Below are 23,405 nucleotides of genomic sequence, written 5' to 3' on the forward strand. Positions count from 1 at the left end.
CCTTTTACATCTATGTTGCCAGTTTAAATCCAGTCTAGGCCAGCAGTGACTGAAGCCTACTGCCAGATGTTTCTTGTCATGCATAATGGGTTGGTGGACTTAGTTCATTTTGCAGTGAAAAAATAACATTTATGGTCTCGTGGAACTGGTCTCTGGACAGAATGGCTTCTGCAAATCAAACTATCGTGTATCACAGAATCATAGAATGGCTGAGGTTGGCAGGGACCTCTGGAGGTCATCTGGTCCAACCCCCCTGCTCAAGCAGGGTCACCTAGAGCCAGTTGCCCGGGACCATATCCAGATGGCTTCTGAGTATCTCCAAGAAGAAAGACTCCACAACCTCTGTGGGCAACCTGTGCCAGGGCTCAGACACCCTCACAGCAAAAAAGTGTTTCCTGGTGTTCAGAGAGAACCTCCTGTGTTTCAGTTTGTGCCCATAGCCTCTGGTCCTGTCACTGGGAACCACTGAGAAGGGCCCAGCTCTGCCTTCTTTGCACCCTCCCTTCCGATACTAATTCACATCAACAAGATGCCTTTGAGCCTTCTCTTCTTCAGGCTGAACAGTCCGAGCTCTCTCAGCCTCTCTTTGTATGTCATACGCTCCAGTCCTTTAACCATCTTAGCGGCCCTTTCCTGGACTTGCTCCAGCATGTCCATGTCTCTATTCTACTGGGGAGCCCACCACTGGACAAAGCACTCCAGATATATCTCATCAGTGCTGAGTAGAGGGAAAGGATCACGTCCCCGGACCTGCTGACAAAGCTCCTCCTAATGCAGTTCAGGATACTGTTAACCTTCTTTGCCCCAAGGGTGCCTTGTTGGCTCATGTTCAATTTGGTGTGCACCAGGACCACCAGGTTGTTTTCTGCAAAGCTGCTTCAGACATTGGTCTCATCATTGCATCCCTCCGAGATCAATGGTATCTCTCTGTGAAATACAGGGTCTTCTTCCATTCAGATGGGGTGCATACTAGGAATGAAATGTTTGAAATTGCTAAAACTAAGCAAAGCTGACTTATCTCAGTGCAGGGCTCATACACACAACGAGCACCAGACAAATTTATAAATCACTTTTCAACTGAGCTAGGAATAGCTGAAGCAGTTAACATACTGCAAGAGATGTGATGTATACACATACTGAGAAACACACAGTTCAGATGACAAGAGACATGTTCTGTTTACAAATCAAGTCTTAGGCTTGCACATTTTTTACTTAATGTATATTCAAATCTAAGAAGTTTTGATCTTCCAGAGTAGCAACATTAATTGTAGATATGTAGCTTAAATGTTTACACTACCATATCTTAGCGCATCACAACCCTGATACCGCAAGATAATACTTAAAATAAACTGACTTATAGGCTGACTGCCTGCATAACTAATTGTATTCATGCCCACTGAGGCCTACGGACACACATTTCCTGAAAGAAAAACGAATGTTTATTTTATTGCTTAATCACTTCAGTTGCAATTAGGTAATGAACTACACTTTTACTTTAAGGTATTATTTTACTACTTCGATCTTATTATTCTCATTTCAACATGTATTGCGTATCTTCTCTCCGTCTCTGAAGATACTTCTACGGTATTTGAATGAGTTCTTATTTTACATTCAGGACAGACCACAGTGGACCTCTCTACAGGAGACGTTTCTGCCCTCTCATCCCTACCATAAAAAGATTTTTGTGGAACTCTTAAAGTAAGGCCGCATCTATTGAGCTAAATTATCTCTTTATTAGGAAAGCACCACCACCACAGTCTTCAAAATTACTGGAATTTTATTTGCCTCAGGCTTATGACTTGCAACCAAAGACATTGTGCAAAGAAAGCAAAGATTAAGTACACTTTAGGGAAAAGGTGATAATCCACATTGGTAACATAGAAGATCAGTCTGATGAAAGAAGCCATCCATTACACTATATAGATTGCAATATTCAATAGCATTTTTTTAACCCAACTTTTTTAATCGAAGAAAGAAAAGTTAAGCAAAGTTTACAGTAGACATAAATTTGATACAATTCAAAAAGCATTTTTCTGAAGATCGTCAAGCGTAAAGTGGAAAAACGTATATGGGACGAGGTGGATGAAGGCTAACTACTGTACATTTATAAGCTATTAAACAAAGTTGCATATATGTACCACAGTGTAAAAAAACAATACAGAACAAATAAAAACTTTGAAAACTGCCTGATGAAAAATAAAATAACCAGTGGCTTTTAATGGCTTCTCCTGGTTATCAATGCTACAAAAGATTTTTTTTTTGTCTTTCTGATGCCACTGAAAACATCCTATCAAATGATAAAACCAGGCACAATCAAACCATCACCGAGTTAAAACCAGCCCATAGAAATATACTATCAACCCACATTTTCCATCAAAAGCTTTTTTTTTTGTTGTTTTGTTTTTAAATCTTTTGAGGCCCATTTGGTCACAATATGTTACATTTTCTTCCTTTTTTACACCATGATATCATATGTTTGTCTGGCACTATCCTAAAGCTAATTTATAGAGAATGAGAATACAGAAACAGCCCAATGTCTATTTGACAAAGTGAATTCACTGGGTGTAAAATAGGAGAAGGGAGAAGAGAAGGGGAAGGGGTCAGTTCTGCCAAGAAAATAAACCCTATGGATCACTCATCATCACTTCCGCTTGCTTCCGACTGGTCCTAGAGGTAAGAGACACAAGACAAGTCAGAAATTCTTTGCCAGCTATTCTGTTGAATTTGTTAAAGAAGGAAAAAAAAAAGAAAGTAAAAGGAAGAAAAATGACAATTAAACTGACAAATCAAGATAGCCTTAAGAAAGGTACCATGTTATCTAATATTTCTCTTTCATGACATTTCATTTAATTGCTGTAGACTTCTTTAGAGAAGGGAAGACAGAGAGTCAGAAAACACCAGATCTTTCTTTCTACCCAGAGATTTAAAAACAACTGGGAAGAGGTCTGTTTTCATTTGTTGCAATAGTAGGAGCACCCACCAAAAAAAAAAAAAAAAAAAATCAAGCTAACAGTTTTTCGTCTGTGGACAAAAGCAAAGAGACCATGAGGTTTAAAGGTTCAATGACGGTAGTAAGAGCCCCAAGAAATAAGCTCCAAACTTCTTAGACTTCTTGTCTTTCAGCACTGGGACCAGATCTCATAGCACACCCAGATACAGTTAACACCCTCGCCCATTTCTCTCAAGATGATCAGTACAGATTAAAAATGTGCTTAAGCATGAATAGTTGAGAATTCTGACAGTAAGCAGGACAGGGTAGAGACGCAATCACTGCAACCGCTTCCACAGTCTCAGTGAACATAACTTACATTTTCATCTTGATCCTCATCACTATCATCATCACTCACGACAGGCTTGGCTTTTGCTCGGCTTTGCCTCTTCTTGCCTTTTCCTTTCTCTCGACTTTTTTCATCCTTCTTATTTAGCTTGATTTTGACTTTCACTGATTTCGCTGCAAGAAGTTTAACAGCATACATGAATGTAACTTTCACTTACCAACTTTTAAATGCTGTCTCTGTTCACAGAAATTCACCCCTGCTAGCAGCCTGAAAAGCTATCCCCCTGTGTTCTTTATCTGGACTGTGGAACCATGAAGCAGAGGTATTTGCTTTTATTTCTGTACTTCTTGATAGTTTTAACAATAATTTGTATTAAACTATAAAGAATAACTTTAAGTTGACCACATGCATCTTCTTTTCATTCTCGGAATGCATGGCATCTACAGGTACTATATGGTCCTGTGAGAAGATACACATCCAAAAATATTTTCTTCCTTGCACATAGAAATGTTTATCCTTTGTACAGACATTTTTTTTATTTTAAGCTACAGAAATGCTATGTGGAGGTGATTTTGAGTTGACACCGTTCTGAAGAACATGTTAAATTCCTGATTCCAGAATACCCGCTCATTTCCAAATGAACTGCTAAGGTTGCATACTTTGCATACCTGTGTGACGTACTTGGAAGAGCTGAGGGCCAAGTACTACAGTTCCTGTAACCAGACAGATGGGATAGCTGGAAGAGTATGGGCAGCTGTACTGGGTGGCAGAAAGTGGAATGAAGGAATCCCTCCTTTTCCACTGTATCATGTTGCCAAGTCTGCAGGGACTAAATGAGTGTCACTTCCTGCTTCTGAAACAATCGGAGCTTCACTTAGTCCTCGTCGCACTGAAGAATGTTTGCAACATCTGGTTCTTAACCAGGTGATGAGTTTTATATGTCACACCATGCCTGAAGGTTGACCACCCACGGATAATGAAAGACTGTCTCTAGCCTTTCCAGGCACTTCTATTTACAAATAACATGAACAGGACTGGAAGGGCTTATAAACATTCATAGCCAGTCAGATCTGCTTCCACAAAGCACCTCTGTGATTCGTTTCTGGCTTAAAAAATACTCTTACAGGTATAGCCAGAACATACAGCCAAAAGACTTAAGCGAATGTTAACACCCAAAGCAGCAATCTTAGTAAGAAGTTACTTTCACCGACGGAAAATAGAACCTTATAATCAGTCTCCATGCAGAAACTGGAAAACCTCCCCTTCCAACCCCAGATGTACTTTCTTTTCAGTATTTAGCAGGGGACTCACATTCTGATTCTGATTCTTCTTCTTCTTCATCATCTTCATCATCATTGCTTTCATCCTCGCTTTCTTCTTCTTTGGCAATCTTCTGTCGTGCACTTTTGAACACAGACTGAAGAACAATGGAATCCTCATAGATCTACAGTATGAATACAAACTTATGTCAGAACTGTAAAGTCAAGCAATATAAAAAATTCACAGCATAGACCTTAATTTCTAGTGCAAACCCACAGAGTATATATATGGCCTTTTCAAATACTGAGTAACAATGCTTGTTGCATGAATTTTACAAGAAACGGCAACATTAATTTTTCATGCTCTAAATGAAGAAATTTGTCAATAGTGAGAAACAAAAATACAACTCTTAAACTGTATTACATCTAAAATGTCCAGTTAGAGTGTTTTTCTTATTATTTTTATTATCATAGGAACTATTGTGTTTTTTCATTAGGTCATAACAGCCTTGAAAAACTGCCAAAGCAACAGGCAGTAAGCACCTTAATTAAAAAATGGGTTACAGTCTAGCAATACACTTGATAATGACAAATGGCTAACCCTCATGTTAATTATCCTTTTTTTTTTCTGAAATCCAAAGTGACTACAAGGAAAATGATTTATCCCAAGCAGCTCATTCCTTCCTTCCTCTCAGATCTAAAAAGACTGAGGGGGGGGAAAAAAAAACCAGTGCTAGTTCTAAACTTAGCACCTGTTCTCAAACATTCGGTAGCTTGCTAAGTATCTTAAGTACATCAGACCTTCTCTTTAACCTCAAGCATGAGGGGACTCTAAAGAGTGAGAGGACTACATTTGGCTTGTAACACATTTCTCAGATTAACACAGTAAAAATCTTGTTGTCTTGGTGAGTATCTGGGATTTCATAATCACCTTACCAAATGAGCTTGTACATTTGTTTTGTAACATGTCAGAAACCAAGCACTGGACAATTCAGCACTAGACAATTAAGAATAGTTAATAGAAGGGTACAGAGTCATAGATTGCATTTGGCTTTATCATCATCATCATCATCACGTGAACTACCTTGGCTGTCATACTACTCCTTTGGCTAAATTACAGACTTTCTTGTACAACGGGACACCGGGTATTTGTCAGAAAGATAATGGAAGGATTTTTGGCTGCCATTATACAATCTGTATGTTAAAACTGATAAAACTGCTCTAATACTTTGCAGGTTCAACAAAATGATCTAGAAAAACTTTGTTCAAAATACTTTACATGAATCTCCCTTTTTTCACTTGACTACCAAGTCCTTTTTAGAAATACTGCCTCTCACTGCAGATTGTTCCCCATTCTGGAAGTACTGTTGTGCCTTTTGTTATGAGACATTTGACTGCTCTTGACATGGTAAAATTTCTTGACATATATATAATGATCACGAATGTTTTGAAAAAGCTTTTCTCCTGTTGTCTTACGACATTAGTGGGCTGTGAGACCTCACAGCTTCCTTCCTAGAAGTCAAATGATTATTGACTTTCTCTTCTACCTACTTCTTTTCAAGTCAGCTATCGATAGAAGCCCCTGAGGTCCTCCTGAGGACCATTTTTCTTATGCGTAGGCCTAGCATATTCCATTGTTCTTAGGAATGGCTCTTTCAACTAACCTTGCTGTCCCTTCTCAGACCAAACATTTTTCTAAGACAAAAAGAATTAACGATGCATACAACATCGTATTTTTTTAATGCTGGTCACTACATATTTAAGGTATCACTGTGACCCAGACTTTTACACAGAGTTTCCTAGGGAAATAAAGTTTTTTTAAAAATTATTTTAACCTTCTTAATGTGGAATTATTTGTAATATTCAGTATCTCTTCTGATCCACAAAAAACCTGGGGCTGTTTCAGGAAAAGCTGTGCAAATAAAAGTTTTCTTATTTTGACCAAAATCCAATTCCAACAGGTTTCAAAAAATCAAGCAGCAATGACAGTGGAACTTCTTTCAAAAAGGGAGAAGCAATGACAACAGAGCTTCATAAGAAATTTTCTGTTTCAATAGACACATACTATTTTTAATCCCTTACATGTCTGTGTTTCATTTGACCATTACGACATGAAAAACTTTTCAAATCACTGAGGTTGCATCAAGGACAAAAACCTCAAAACACAAAGCTGTCTCTCCCTGAAAACTCGTCATAAGATCCCAGCTCAGATGGAACTGCTTTGCTCCAAGGAAAAGCAGCATGCCTCATAGTAACAGAACAAAGACACAGAATTTCACTTGAAGTCACTGTGTACTTAAACAACTGCCTGAATTAGCCTGTTGGTTTTGGGTGTACTCACAAATAATCTAGTTTACTGAAGTGAACTGCTATGACAGAGCAAAGGTGGACCCAAACTATTACAAAGAACATGAGGTAGCCTTAAAAACTGGAGGATTTTTAGGTGTCCCACAATTCACTGGAAATCAAAATGAATGGTATGAGAACTTACCAGAAAGAAACCTAAAAAAATCTTAGATACGAGTTATTTGGGTTTCATGCTATAAAAAGCAATACTAGCTCTGGTAAGTAATGTTGGTACATTGGAATGGAAAATAATAATGCAACACCCTGATACAGGTTGGGTTACTTCCAAACAGAGCAGCAACATCTACTGAATATTTCTACCCACTCAGGATTACTCCTGTCAATTCTACCACCTCTGCCTAACAAGAGACCAGTTTCCCATTAGCAACTTGAGTTGTTCTGATGAGAATAATTTCATTATTTTTCACATTCAGCTACTGATTTTCCTTTGCCTCTTTTTACCTCCTCTTACAACTTTTACCATTTTTTAAAGTCTCAGTGATACTTTTTGGTATTAGCTTTCCTTCACTTTTTTTTTTTGCATTTGTTATCATTAGATATTTATAGCTGTTTTACTCTTATGTGACTAAGCAGTAAACTGGCAATTTACATTTGGACATGTAGCAAAATTTTGTCCCACGCTTCCTATCATCACTAATTTTCTTATTAAAATATTTTTTAGCTGATTTGTTTCTAGGTTGTTTCCATATAACTGAAGACAGTAAAAATACCACACTACCTATTACAGAAAACATTTTCTGTCTCTAGGTAGCAAAAGTAATCACAAAATTATGAGCTGTATTCAACAATCCTTCATAATTAATTGCATGCTCATTTTAGTTTTTAGCTCTCAAATTTAATATAAACTCCCCTGTTTAGCTAAGGATCATCAGTAATGTTTAGGAATTTGAAGGATGCATTAGTATTGGCAGCATCAGCCTTCAGCTTACTCTTACTTAGGTTTCTTTTAACATCGTTTTTTTCCTCTAGCGCACTACGAGAGTTGTTTTCATGTTCTCTGTTTCAATTTAATATTGTGTTTGCATCACACTATTTGGACATCATCTATAAAAATAATCATCCAAGACTATGTTTCACTGTATTGTGACACAACTTTCTTATCTGTCATCCAGATTTTGCAGTCTCTCTTTTTGTGTCGGTTTCCTGTTCTGAATTCGCAGCACTGAGCACATTCATGTGTGTGCAACATCTCTTTGAGATGAGAGATTTTGCCTTCTAAACCTCTAAGACTCATCTGGGATTTATCATTACTGTCTCTCTTAAAACGGACACTGATCTTTCAACATTAAAAAAAAAAAAAATTTACCAGAGGGTTCGAAGAGTATAAAGCTTCACACAGGCTTTACTGCTGGACAAACCTTGAATTTGTATCTTCCATTAGCAGAACTGAAGAGTTCACTACGAAGTATTTCCTCAACATCCCGTCCTAAGCTGTACTGTTACATCTGCTCCTTTCTATCATCCACTGTGGTAAACCCAAGCTGATGTATCACTCTATGCACACTGCTTTTTACCATAGACTCAAACAGTCTTACAGCAGCTCTGAACTACACACAGATGAGAAGAAACTGATCTCAGAATTAGAGTCAAAACCAGTTTCTCTGCATGCACACTCTGCAGCTATGTCCAGCGAATTCTGGATTATTCTAAGAAACTGTGCCTTTTTCTCTATTCAAAGTAAGAATTAAAACACAGAGTTTATATACATAATATAATCCACAAGCACTGAAAACATTAGGTAGGGGAAACCTGTGTGTTTAACACAAAGTGGTTCATTCAGACCTGTGATCCCTCCAAATTGAATGTCTGAGCATTGTGACACAGCAACATGACATCTTTCTCCAAGTCTCCAAGACTCCGATACTTATGGTTGCGAATTCTTTCCTGTTGCATTTGTGGAGGAAATGAAGAGAAGTATGGATGGGCAGTGGTGCAGAAAGAAAAACAGCAGACAGAACACTGAATTAATATTTGATTTCAACACATTAAAAGCTTTCTCTTTAAAAATTTTACCTAAGCATCAAGATAAGTATCTGTTTAAAACAAACAAAGTAAGTCTTAAAACATACTGTTAACATATTACTCAAAGAAATACACCAGGGTAATAGAGTAAAAATTAAGCAATTGCTGTGAGAACTGGAAGGGACAAAAGCAAAAGTGTAGCTCTTTCGGTAAAAGGAGTTCCAGTTTCTTCTTTCTAGCACAGAAACAAAATAAGCTGTGACATGAATGAAAGTCAGAGAGTTATGATATTACCTAATGTGCCACAAAACCTAAACCCTGTCTGCTAAACTGTGTTTGGATCTCATCTGGCTGTTCCAAGATGTGAAGCTAGTTAGGGATGACTATATTCCACTAGAACCATTAAACCTTCACAAACACTGTGTTTTACCAAAGATGTGCTTACAGATTCACAATTAGGTCTTTGCAAAAAAGACACTGAGATGTCATCTCTGAAAGTGTCATTCATGTCACACTGCTACATTTTGATTTGACTTTGAAATTACAGTGATATACTGCAATGCACACTAAACAAAATTCCTAACAAGGTGCGTAACAACGTTTAAAATCTAAGCCACAAATACAGGTACATGCAATATTCACGTTGTTGTAATTTTAATGACAACTTCATGCACACCATTCTGTATAACAAAAAGAAATGGAGGAATCTCCACTTCCAAAAAAGGTTCTTACTTTTATTTTTTTGAAGTCCACCGGCTTCCTAATCAATTCATAATACTCTGGTAATTCTTTTCTAGATGGGAGCTGAATGAAGACTTCACTTAGCTGCCGTCCTGAACTGTTGAGAAAAACAAACCCATAATGCAAAGAATTCCTACAACTTTCTCACAAAAAACACATGTACATACAATCTAGTCATAAGAAAAAAAAAAATCACAATTTTTTCTTTCAAAGAATTAGAAATTGAACCCTGCTTTGAAAGTACAGATAATTAATTTACAATTTAAAACATATCCTTTGTGCTGTTGTCCTAACATATCACCATCATTACAGGATCGTATGTGTAGGAGGCTTTATGGAAGCAGGATCAGGATCTGAATCTGAATCTGAATTCTGTAGTGGTCTGCCGATGTAGCGGTTGGTCTTATCCTTTTCTCAGTTTTGTTTTCTAATTTTTAGAAAGTGTCCCTCCTGTCACTGTAAGTTTATCTTCTTCTCGGTCATTTTATAGTTGTTTTGTACCTCCTCGTCATACCAAACCATTTGTTCATACTGATTTCCATTATACCAGACTGATTGCTATCAGACTAACTAGATGTTAGAACAAAAAAAATTATTAACTTCCATCAATGACTGTTACTTTTCTGGGAAGATCATTGTAACTGTATTGAAAATCACTACTGCCATTTGTACTTCTTCAGTCATCTGAAATAAAGTGATGGGTTATCTGAAAACCTTTCATGCTCTAGGAACATTGCCTATCACTTACAGGTGTTCAGAATTTCTAAGATTTCCAGATTTCCCATTGTTCATCCTTTATTAATAGCTATTTTAACACTTCCAAATTGAGGGGTTTTTTAAAACTTCTTGTTTGTGGCTTCCCAAATAATACATGGCTGGAGAGGAAATGTGTTGATGTGGAAATGTGTTGATGGCACTTGTGAGCTTAGTCTTTTTTTTTTTTCCTGTGTGCACGTCGTTTTTCTCACAAAGTAGCAGAAAAAAGCTCTGCTGAGAGGAACTGTAATTCACTGCATATAGCATTCACAAGCATTTCTCAGCGCACATTCACATGCTTCCTTCTCTCACAGCTAGTCCAAAAAGGCCCTGCTTTCTCATTTGCATCTTCGGATGGTAACTCAGGGATACCAAACGTTCACAGGAGTTGGGCAAGAAGGCTGCCAAGTCCTGGTCTCCACCTGAGCTTCTCTCTTGCAGTCACGCTCCACAGTGGTGTGGGATCTTATCAGACACATTAAAATAATACTGAATCGAAGGTTAACTGAGGCCATTCTGCCATGGAGGATACGGATGATAAAAAGCACAGAACGGCTCTACCCATTATGAAAGTCATGAATGTCTACTATATCTTAGGTATTTCTTAATGCCTGAAATAGCATCAGAATTTGAGGAGATACTATTTTTCTTATGGACCTGATACACCAATGAACAAGTAGAAATAAACAGAATTTCCCTCATTTCCTAAGTAGCTGTTGCTCACCTAATCCAAGATTTCTTATTGTTCTTGGTTTAGGCCTGGGACACTGCTCCTCCTTATATACCCTGCATCAGAGAAGACAATAATGTAAATGTTCTAATTGCAGCTTGCTAATCAGCGTTGTTCAACCAATATCCTGTGTGCCAATTGGCAGCAGAGTATTTTTCCATCCAATGCAAACCTAGAAACCAAAAGCCTCTGTCTCATCCTGACAACTTTTGTCTGACTTGCAGCAGCAGAAGCCATTCCCCTTGCCTGCTCAGCAGTAGCTACCAGGCTGCCTCCTAGATTACAGCAAGATTATGGCACATGCATGAATGCACTTCTGGGTGCTGCTGCTGCACAGTGAGACAAGGCGACATACTGTGCATCTCTGTCAGGGAAGGTAGATACCCCGACAGACCACGTGCACCTCACACTCCAGGCAATTACTAGCAATTTCATAGAATCATAGCATAATTTGGATTGGAAGGTACCTTTAAAGGTCATCTAGTCCAACCCCCCTGCCATGGGCAGGGACATCTTCAACCAGATCAGGCTGCTCAGAGCCCCGTCCAACCTGACCTGGAATGCTTCCAGGGATGGGGCATCTGGGCAACCTGGTCCAGTGTTTCACTAACCTCATCGTAAAAAATTTCTTCCTTACATCTAGCCTAAATCTACCTTCTTTTAGTTCAAAACCATTCCCCCTTGTCCTGTCGCAACAGGCCCTGCTAAAAAGTCTGTCCCCATCTTTCTTATAAGCCCCCTTCAAGTACTGAAAGGCTGCAATAAGGTCTCCCCGAAGCCTTCTGTTCTCCAAGCTGAACAACCCCAACTCTCTCAGCCTTTCTTCATAGGAGAGGCGTTCCATCCCCCTGATCATTTTCGTTGCCCTCCTGTGGACCTGCTCCAACAGGTCCATGTCTTTCTTGTGCTGGGGGCCCCAGAGCTGGACGCAGTACTCCAGGTGGGGTCTCACCAGAGCAGAGTAGAGGGGCAGAATCACCTCCCTCGACCTGCTGGCCACGCTTCTTTTGTTGCAGCCCAGGATATGCAGCTCCTGGGCTGTGAGCGCACATTGCTGGCTCATGTCCAGCTTTTCATCCACCAGTACCCCCAAGTCCTTCTCAGCAGGGCTGCTCTCAATCCCTTCATCCTCCAGCCTGTATTGATGGTGGGGGTTGCCCCGACACAGGTGCAGGACCTTGCACTTGGCCTTGTTGAACCTCAGGAGGTTCACAGGGGCCCACTTCTCGAGCTTGTCCAGGTCCCTCTGGACGGCATCCCGTCCCTCAGGCGTGTCAACCACACCACCCAGCTTGGTGTCACCTGCAAACTTGCTGAGGGTGCACTGGATCCCACTGTCTCTGTCATTGGTGAAGATATTAAACAGTACTGGTCCCAATATGGACCCCTGCGGGACACCACTCATCACCAATCTCCATCTGGACATTGAGCCGTTGACCACTACCCTCTGGATGTGACCATCCAACCAATTCCTCACCCACCAGACAGTCCACCCATCAAATCCATATCTCTGCAGTTTAGAGGGAAGGATGTTGTGGGGGACCGTGTCAAAGGCCTTACAGATGTCCAGACAGACGGCATCTGTAGCCCTTCCCATGTCCACTGATGTAGTCATTCCATCATAGAAGGCCACTAGCTTGGTCAGGCAGGACCTGTCCTTGGTGAAGCCATGCTGGCTTCTCGAATCACCTCCCTGTCCTCCATGTGCCTCAGCATAGCTTCCAGGAGGATCTATTCCATGATCTTCCCAGACACAGAAGTGAGACTGACTGGCCTGTAGTTCCCCGGGTCTTCCTATTTTCCCTTTTTAAAAATGGGGGTTATGTTTCCCCTTTTCCAGTCAGCGGGAACTTCACCGGAGTGCCATGACTTCTCAAATATGAGGGATAGTGGCTTAGCAACTTCATCCGCCAGTTCTCTCAGGACCTGCGGATGGATGTCATTGGGTCTCATGGACTTGTGCACCTTCATGTTCCTTAGATGGTCTCAAACCTGATCTTCTCCTACAGTGGGCGACGCTTCATTCTCCCAGTCCCTGCCTTTGCCTTCTGCAGCTTGGGCAGTGAGGCTCGCTTAGTCTTACTATTTTTCTCCTGCCAGCAAATAATTGTGAAACTCAGGCCACTGCAGCTCCCATCTCCTTTGGTACTGATTCACACCAAAGAGATAAATTCATTACTTTCATATTTCCCCTGTCAAAGTGGGAGGTGTTTATACTATGGATTTAAAGGCACCAATCTTGTTAATAATATATGTATGAGTGACTATGTCATGCCACATGACAGAACTTGTCTTCATCTCAGACTGCCGTCTCAAAGAGAAACTGGAAGTGATACACAGAAAAGCAATGCATTAAGTACACACTACACAGCTGTCTAAATTAACATGTGTTTCTATTTCTTTGCAAATTGAGGAAAATACAAAATTGTATTTTTTTTTGGTTAATAAGTGCTGAGCACTCACAGCTGCAACTCAGATCAATGCCATTTGTTATGAACCTACAGAAGTCTAAGTACTCTGAGAAATCAGATCTCTGGTGCCCAAATGGTGTCTTAAAATTTAAGTTTCTATTCCTTTGTAAAATGAAAATAAAATGTTGTGAAAAAAGTTCCGTGTCTGCAAAACATTCAGACTCCTTATGGACAGAGTCCATAAGAAGTCCAAAGAAGCCCAGAGGAATTCAACCATTCATTAAGTGATCAGTGCCCACCTTGTATGCAAGGAACTGGGTCTGTAGAAAAGCAAAGCAAAGCAAAGCAAAGCAAGGCAAGGCAAAGCAGTGCACTGTTGCGCCATTACACAGCATACTGTAAGGTAACTTCCTGAGGGAATCACATTAGGTTTCCACCTTTTTTCTGTTATATCCTATTTTCCTGTGTGCTTGACTTCACAAACTTAATGAAGTTATTTTAATAAATCTGTGCAATATACTGACATATGATACAGATGTAAGCTAATCCTTTAAAAAGTGCGAAAAGTTGCTTTCAAAACTTTGTGCAGTATGAATCCAGATTTCTGATGCAGAAGGTCTGAGTTATCATTGCTGTATTTTAAACTTCAGCAGCTTTCTTTTAACATAAACATCTATTTGAGAAAAATTACTAAACCACTGATGCTGGTGTTGCTTCAACTACATTTCAGAGTCTAACAACAAATAGCATGATTTAAGGATAAAGGAAACAGCTACTAATAATCTAGTTTTGATCACATTTTAAAACATGTTTAGCATATTTGTCCTATTAAAAAAGCTCCTGATGATTATAGAGCTTTTTATGTCATGGCTATATGATTTTTTTTTTCTCTTTTTACATACACCCACCCACCCTTATATTGTATTTTATATTAAAAATGTAGAGTAGTAAATTATTAAATGGCTATATCCTATTTTCAAGACATAAATCTAGCCAACTGTGATTTGTTCACACATTCTATTAAACTAAGAATGCCATAGAAAACCTTCAAGCTTTTGCTTGAAATAATTACTGAGAATCATTTAAGGCCGTGAAAGAAAAAGCATTAAGGGCATGAAATATGCAACAGACAGAAGACTAGTGCCTGATTTTGTCTACTCAGATCAATAACAGTTTATCTTCTCTCTCTTTGTATATGTGCATCTATACTGTAAATTAATGTGATCCTTTCTTACATAATCTCAAATGGCTGTGTTGTGGATACAACAGGAGGAAATTAGTAATTATTAATGCAACTCTGATTTTAATCCCTGTCCCCACTTTTGCAATTAGAAAATAATAACCACAACAACTACCACATTAAAATCATGCGCAGTAAAAATCACTTATGGTTGCCTAGCAACGAGCAGGATACGTGCTGAAGGGAAGAAGGATCAGAATAAATTAAAAGACCCAACTGTGAAAGAACTGTGAGTGACAGTTCATTGCTACTGCATCAGCTCAACATGCTAGTCCTATGCGTGCTCACATAAAAAATACTTGCATGCTGTGCGAGTTAAAAATCATTAAGAAATACTGCTCATTTTAAAAACAGTTTTGTTTAGAAAAATATTTGTACTCAATGTTTCTGTTTTTCTCTCATTTTTGTCAAACTGCTTACAAGGTGCATACAAGCATATATTTCCACCCATTTTAGTCAGTATTATCTTCAGTGGAATTAAATGCAGGAACAATTAGGCCTCATTTGTACGAGACTCCTTTTGTATTTGTTTTCCACGACAGTATGTGGCCAGAAGCAAGCTGCCACTGGCCTGTCAAAAGTATTACTACTATCAACGCCGCTTTTCCTTTGGAATTAAAAGGAGAGACAACTTTGAAGCTAAAACTGCAAGTTCTCGTTTTTCTGGCAAATTTCACACTTTTAACAAATACTGAAATTCAATTTAGAGTGGGTAGAATGAAGAAGCCTGCACGCTTGCCCTAGTCAGAGCACTCACAACCAGAACCACAGCGTGCAAATTACAACTCCTAATGAAACGCAACTCGCTAGGATGCTCTTTAAAAAAAAGCATGTGCGGGGGAAGGAGAATTAAAAGAGCTTACATAGCGAGGTGGTTCCTCTCTATTTAACAACTTCCAACAGTAACCCAGCTATGCAGGGAGATGATTCATTTTTGTTGAATGTATTTAATGGTTCTTCCTTTTTGGAACTGACTGCAGTAATACATGGTAGACCTGTCCCCATCATTGAAACGGAAGTGGGTAAAAATACTTAAAAATATAATTCCTGGTTTTGACATATGGCTACGTACTCCGTAACTTTGGCTTGGCTATAAATAAGAATTATTTGCTTTGCCTGTTTGAATACTCAAGAGTACCAGTTGGCATAATTAATTACTAGTTAGATTAGTAACGGCTAATTACATTACTCACCATTTTACAACAGTTAAAAACTGGCAACTTGAGAAAACAGCTGGAAATAGTCTGATAAAATCCATTTCACATACAGAGAAAAATACTCTCTCCCTGAGCTATGTCCTGTCAAAATTAGAGTAGTATGGGCATGAATTTAAACATTTTGGCTTTAATGAAGCAGTGATCCAAATGCTAAGCTCCACAGACAGGGCAAGTCTCTTGCCAAGCAGGAAACACGGACAAGGCACAACAACCCCACCCTCCAATTTTCTTATTAGCTGTATTAAAATGTGGTCAACAGCCACCTGCTATGGGGAGGAGGCTTTGTGAAGTTAACTGGTACACCATGCAAGTCCTTAACCTCACGAACAGAGCAGAGAGCAGTTAGATCACAAATGAAAATCACTGCGTGTAATAGAGCTATCAGGGTCCTGGGACTCTTGAAGTCAGCTGTTGCTATCTAAACAAAGCTAATGCAAACTGGCACCTAGACAGGAAACATCAAACTCTGATGCAAAGCAGAAGAGGACAGTGGATTTGTAGGGAAGCTGAAGGATTACAACATATGAAGTATCACTCTTTTTCTCCACTTAATTTTAACAATCAGGAAAGGGAAGCTACACTTACAGCTTGTCTTCCTCTGAAATAAAAAATAAAGGAAAACCTTCAAAAGAGGAAAAAGATAGTTTCGGGGACTAAGCCTGCACATGCATGATGCAAAATCAGCAGCTGGGCATACAAATTTGGCATACAAATTGCTTATTCTGAAAAGAATCTCCAAAACTGTCCCTGTTTTTAAAAGGCTAAAGCATTTAAACTGGACATACAAACTAATTTTGCTTTCTGAAAACATAACATACGTATTACACATATGATTCTATGATTATCCATTTCTAGCATTCCTAACTTTAGAGGGAAGGAAAGACAGGTTAAAAGCATCGGAACTGGAAAAAAGTGTGACAATAGTGCTGGACTGATGCATTTCAACTTGCTCTCTTCTGAACAGATGTTTTACACTGCGAGATTAGAACAAGATACAAGGCTGCAAAGGCACCTAAATGTTAGTTTAAGAAATAATTGCAACAAAATCCCAGATTAAAATGTATTATTGCAAATGAAGTCTGCAAAGATGATGCATATATTTTACACTGGAGAATCAGGACCAACTGTGTAACTGGAAAGGTGTTTCCAGGTCACTGAATCTAAGGCTTTGGTACTGTAAATAATCATATAAAAGTTTTTTAATCAAGGAACAAAGCCCAAATCTATCTAGGTATTTCTGCCCCACTATTCCTAACTAATATGGAAAGGTTCCAGAACTCTTAGTTAATAACTTGAATCTATTCATGAATGTTTATACTCGTATAACCTTGTGATCACCATCCTGTATTTTACGTATTTCTACACTCTCCCTGTGTTTAGGCTTCCCTTCTTCCCCAAGTGAATTTACTGAGAGCAATCATCTTCCCCTCTCAGATTGTGCTGTGTTTGGATAACCAACCTGTCTCCTTTTTCAAGACTCTCGAATGCTACTTATCATCGAAGTAATTATTTACATTTGTCCCAGTGTAAACTAATCTTTCTTGAACGGAAAAAGTATTCAAGTACTATATACAGCAACTCAGAAGCATTAATGGTGTCACACATAATGGCATACACATATAATGAGTATCTCCTCATCCAGACAGGCAACAGTGTCAGGGCCAGGCTCCTATTTTCTTATGGCTGGACAATACTGATGGATCATAGTTAGCTTTAATCAATAATTTCTTTGCCCAGGTCATTCTTCTTCTGTCAGTTCCACATGGTGAGCTTCCAACTCAAAGAAAAGTTTCCTATTTTTAGTCTGTAAGTACGTTATAATGCACCCTGAGGTACTGTATTTCATGTCAGTTCCTTTACTCCAGCCTTAACTGTGTTCAGTTCTCCATGAATACCATCCCAATATTGATATTTTGAAACTTTGTATTTTGGCTAGGGGATTCCTCATTTTTAAATATATATCATTAATATATTATGATCTATGCGAACACCAATTCTTTAAGAACTTTCTGGTATCTTCTTTCCAGTTTAATAGTCCCTTTTTTAATAGTACCTTCAGTTACATCTTTTTTCCTTGTTTTCACTCAGAGAGCTTACTCATGAGATCTCCTCTTTCTTTCATATTAGCTTATAATTTTCCTGTGGTACCTTATCAAATGCTTTACCAAAATCATGGAATCATAGAACAGTTTGGGTCAGAGGGGACCTCTGAAGATAATCTAGTCCAACTTCCCTGCCATGGGTGGGCAGGGACATCTTCCACTAGATCAGGTGACTAGAAGTCAGAGGATTCTGACCATCTTTTCTATCTTACTTTTGCTTCATTAGAGATTTATTCTCCATTCTAAGCCATTATGGATGAAACTTAGATTAACTCAGCTTCACCTATGATGGCAAAGCAGTGCAGAAGAGGAAAAAAGGCTCTGCATCTATAGTACTGCTCTGTATCTACGGTACTGCTCTGCATCTACAGTTGGCAACATGTTTTATAGTTTGATACTTAAAGCGGAGTAATAAGAGCACAGGTGCAGTTTAAATGGTAGTAGTGAATTTAACAAGAATTTTTACTTCTTAACGATTTGGAGCACTTACCCCACAGTTCTTGAAACTCAGGTAAAACTATTTGTTTCAAGATTAACAAAGATAAATACAAAGATATGATAAAGAAATGCCTATCAACACGAAGAAAAGCTTAAAGCACATCACCCAATACTGGAATCAAAAGCACAGCAACCTGCAAGAAGCAAGTACTGTCAACTTGACAAGGACCTCAACAGCTCTCACACCAAAGGAGTCCAAACAGTCCGAGTTCAGCATTTTCACAGTGCCTCACATGTCTGTCCTTCTTCTCCTTTTTTTACTATTTCCTTTATTACATGGGAGACACCCCAAGTACTAGAATTCCAGGAAACTAAGTAGTTAGGCTGCCAGTCAAGTCAAATCTCAGCATAAACACTAAGGTTTTCTGTCCTTCAGTGTGTTCCTAGTTCTCTAGAAAGATCCAAAGAAACTCAGCTTGTAGCTATAAATTGCTCTGTAAGAACTATTAAACTTATCGTTAATGGAATGTTTCATTAAAATCAGTATCATGTTGGGATGTAGGATGGGATAAAAGGAAATATGAGAGTTGCTATACAGTACTGCATAAAAGAGGAAAATCTAAAGAAAAAGCTCGAATTTGCACTGAGGACATGACAGTAATTTGACCTCAACGCTTACTTCCACTGTCTTGCATTGAGTTCTTTAACTGGGGTTTGCAAGTAGCTGGATATCTACCTCTCAATTTCCTTTTCAAAGAATCACATGCTGCATTTCTCTACACTGAACATTTACCTCAAATGTTGCTAATTTTCTGTTTAATCTTGTTTTGACCTTTATATAACAATTGTGTAGCTCAAACTTCAGTTTACGAGAGTTTATTGCTTGTATTATGGTAGCCTCTAGCTTTCCTAGACATAGGCAACCCAGCCTATTTTGTTGGATGCTTTTTAAATAAGGAAGGAAAGGATTGTACTTGTCCCCAAATGCCTACAACCAAAGTCAAATACAAGACAGTTAGGCAAATATTTGGAGACTCCTTCCCTGCATCAACATTATACAATTGCCACACAAAAGCAGCCAACTGGTACTCCAGATTTTTGTGGGCACCATGAAAAAATGTTTTTTTAAAAAGATAGATCTTAACCAGAACAGAGAAGTGGTTCTGTATTTACAAGGAGCTCTTCGCAAAAGCAAGGTGAAACATGAGATAAAGCACACAAGAGATTTATTAGTTTAGCATTCTCTTGATTTTTTTTGCCTGCTGGCTTATTAACTGCAACAAGATTGTAGAATTGATTTTGAAAAAGTAACTCAGGCCAAGGTCAGTTAAGATTTTGGATGGGTATCACCTGACTACCTTTTGGGACACAATCAGCTCTCCATGGTCCAGATCAGCCCTCTGGACTTCCATAAAGTAGAGATGAAACATCTATTAGCACTGAAAATTTAAGCTAAAGATAAAGATGATTTCAAGCATTCAAATACTAAACACATGAAAAACCCTTTTTTTCCCCAGATGAAGCTCATGGCCTACTTTTCTTCCAATTAACCTGTCCCTCTATACTTGCCCCAATTGCCTTCACACACACAAAAGCCCAGAGCTGAACAAACAGGAACCCCCAACAAAGCTGAAGGGTTCCAATGCCTAAAACCGACTTTATTCTAAAGCTGCAAATCCTGAAAGCGTTCAAACTCTAGAACAACCTTAACCCCACAGATTTTAAGATATTAAAGTTTCCTGATGCTAAGTTTGCAATTCTGTTCTGTCCCAGCTTTCACAGGATTGGGTGGTTTGATCATCACAAGCTCACAAAAAAATCAGAATACAGGAACTTGGAACTCTTCTAAATAGCTCATTGCACTAAAGAGCTCAGTTTAACGGCATTTTTAATTCCTAAAAGAATAGAGCTCCATACTTTAAAGTGGGAACCAATTCTGTCTTGCATAAATGTGGGTTCTTGGGAGAGGGAATAGCATGCTTTGTCACTACATAATAGCACAGTGGTTAACTTGTTTGACAGAGATCAGATATGAACTCCCCAGGGCACAAGCAACAGGCAAAAATCTTTAACTTCCCTAGTAACCATCAGTTACTATCAGTAGCTATCTCCTACTGGAGGCTACCGGAAGTAACTTTGCTTGCTATTTTAAAAATGAGAAGTAGGCACCCTGATCAGAAGTGCTTGGCTTCAGGAGAAGACCCAAGGCCAGGGATCCAAAATGAAGAGATGCTTCCTTGCAGCCCTGAACTTTAAACACTTCTCCCTTCTCAGCTACTCTGTTAGTTGAGAGTCACAGTAAGCTGAATACTCAGAGTTTGTAGTCAGCTTCCTGCTCGTCATGTTCATTGTTGTGACTCCTGGTCCAATGCAATAAACTTTTTCATGTACTCTAGAGAGAGCCCACAGATCACAGAATGCTTCATTTCAACAGCTGCAAAAAAGAAGTGCAACCTGCCGTTTGAAGTCACAGACTGAAAGTTGTTTACATACTGTTACACTTATGGGGGTCACGTAATGCAAATATTTCTTGATTCTCTTTTCTCTGAATGCCGTTAATATTCATTTAGCTTATAATTGCTCCTTATATGATTTAAGTAATAAGTAATAAGTACACAAGAAGGCTTTACTGATTTTTGGCAAATGGAAGTTGCGTTAAAAAATACAACTTTCTCAAACAAGTCTGATTCAAAGATGCTATTAACTAACTCTCAATTTCTTCCTCAAGAAGCATAGATGATTTTCAGTTTGAAAACCTGCCAAACAGAAGTCTTCAAATGACGTTTCAGATTAGAAGCAGTATTTTTTCCTAGGGCCAGCTATTTAGCATTTTGTTAAGTTGAAAATAGGGATTTGTTGACAAACAGGCTTCCATCTCAGCTGCGGACAACATATTATGCTCAGTATTTCTACAGTTTTTCCTTTGGCAGCTCAGAGGCTTATGATATGAGCCCTACATTTTTTGGGCAGCTTTTCAGGTCATAGAGACACCCATGTTAACTTGCATTAATAAATGTGTAGCCATGTATTTGAAAAGATTAATCTTAACACATGCTGCACCACTAAACTGAAGGAAAATCCCGCTCAAGCTAAATGTTTGTAAGTACACCTCCTGAGCAGAATGACTGCTTTCTAAGCAGGAGCTCTATACCTACTTTTTGTATTCATGTTTCAAAAACTTCCTATCAGATGGGTATTTAAAAAACCCTCTACAAAGAGTGAGACTTACAGGATCAGGCCCTAAGTGGAATTACTTTTCAGAAATGCTGTGTCAGCAAATCCTTCTAAAGACCGAAACCAGAAATGAAGCCATTAGAAAACACACAGAGAGAAATCAACAGAGAGGGAGAGACCACATGCAACAGAGAGGGAGTGTGTCCAAGCTCACCTATCCTTGTAGTTTATCACAGTATCAATGATAGCATTCATTTGTTTTGTCAGTTTAGGTGGGTTGGGTGACAACTTCTCTGCAGGAGGTCTGCCTCTTCTTTTCTTTGCTTTCTCTCCATCCTCCTTCCCAGAATCTTTATCCACATTTCTTCGTCTCTTCCGTTTTTTAAGCCTGACTTCCTCTTCCATTTCTTCCAAATTGCCGTCTTCGATTGCCTGACAACCATGGATTCAAAAAGCATGGTTTTTAAACAAAAGAGATATTCCAAAGGGAAATAACAAGCTGTATTTAAAAACAAAAACGCAACCCCATAGGATGCAGATAATTCAACTCAAAATTTTCAGCTTATTTGTAACAAGAGTACCACAAGAAATTGAGCTACTGGCAATCAAAGAGACACTAAACATTAATTCGTTCTAAGAATCCCACTATCATCTAAATAGATGTGTGTTTATCTGAACCTTGAATTCCACACCAACTCATGGTTTCACACACAATAATGTCCTGTGGTACTGTGTCAATAAGTGTATCACACACATTCAATTGTTCACGTCAGTGGCAGTTCTGGCTTATGCAGTTCCATGCAAAACAGACTTTGATATCGCATGTTTTCAAACAGGACAGTCTAAACTATGCTTGTCTCCCAATGCCAGATCACACACAGTTCTTTGTGCACACAAACAACGCACACATACTTTATGCAGTAATGACTCAACTTCTCTTTGAAATAGTTTAAGCAACTTCCAAATTGCCTAAGCGTTAAAACCATCTCTAAAGTGTATCATTTTCTTCTAGAATAATAACCAACAGATAGGAAGAAGCACTGACAGAACAGTGTTTGCTGTAAAAAGCACTCATAATATGGGATGCAAAACAAACAAACAAAAAACCCCAAAACCACCACCCCCCCCGAGTCACAAACAATGAACACTAGTTTCAATTACCTGGATGTATGCTTTTAACCAGACCCAGCAGTACTATGCAGAGGGATAAAAAAATCGCTACAAAAAACCAAACTAGGAATAAAGGGAACCTGTTCACACACTGACTATCAGATCCAGCAAGATCTGATAAAGCAAGAAGCTGAACTTTTCTTGATTTGGGAAAGCCAACAAAACAAAAGAAATAAAAATACTAGGTCATAAGAGAACTGAAATTAAAAATTAAAAAAATATGAAAAAAATCTTAAAACTAGGCTTTCTGATTAATGCTTTCTCAGAACATAACTGATGTTGATATTTGTCCCTTTTGCCTCGCAATATTGCCTTGAGTACATGCAAATGCTAATCAATCCTTTCTTGTAGCTGAAAGAGCTCTAATCATAAGGCAATTACCTTCATTTCTCCACAGCACCAAACATGGCTAATATTTATGATCATGTGAGCATAACAATCAATATAAAAAGAGTGATTACAGCCCAGACATAATTCTTCTCAATTGTGTACAATGTCTCTCGAAAAACGTTTTGTGAACAAAACCTGATGCACAACACAAAACAACCTGGCATGTTAAA

At 38.7% G+C, this 23,405-nt stretch overlaps 1 protein-coding gene across 13 annotated transcripts in view; it reads right to left on the reverse strand.

Moving 5' to 3' along the window:
* Window positions 1-1,759: 1,759 nt before the first annotated feature.
* Window positions 1,760-23,405, reverse strand: part of SMARCA2 (SWI/SNF related BAF chromatin remodeling complex subunit ATPase 2) — a 115,214-nt gene continuing 93,568 nt past the window's right edge. For 9 of the 13 annotated variants that reach the window (XM_075138246.1, XM_075138240.1, XM_075138249.1 and 6 more), the window contains 6 exons: window positions 21,890-22,107; window positions 9,599-9,704; window positions 8,687-8,788; window positions 4,590-4,722; window positions 3,309-3,451; window positions 1,760-2,667 (listed from right to left, as the gene is read on the reverse strand). In XM_075138246.1, the coding sequence (XP_074994347.1) occupies window positions 2,632-2,667; window positions 3,309-3,451; window positions 4,590-4,722; window positions 8,687-8,788; window positions 9,599-9,704; window positions 21,890-22,107 (738 nt within the window). In that variant the 3' untranslated portion in view covers window positions 1,760-2,631. Of the gene's footprint in view, window positions 2,668-3,308; window positions 3,452-3,946; window positions 4,132-4,589; window positions 4,723-8,686; window positions 8,789-9,598; window positions 9,705-21,889; window positions 22,108-23,405 lie in introns of those variants that run through there. The other 4 variants (XM_075138253.1, XR_012671066.1, XM_075138248.1 and 1 more) reach the window with 4 other exon arrangements.

This window comes from Calonectris borealis, chromosome Z, assembly GCF_964195595.1.
Source record: "Calonectris borealis chromosome Z, bCalBor7.hap1.2, whole genome shotgun sequence".
In the NCBI taxonomy this organism is placed as follows: domain Eukaryota; kingdom Metazoa; phylum Chordata; class Aves; order Procellariiformes; family Procellariidae; genus Calonectris; species Calonectris borealis.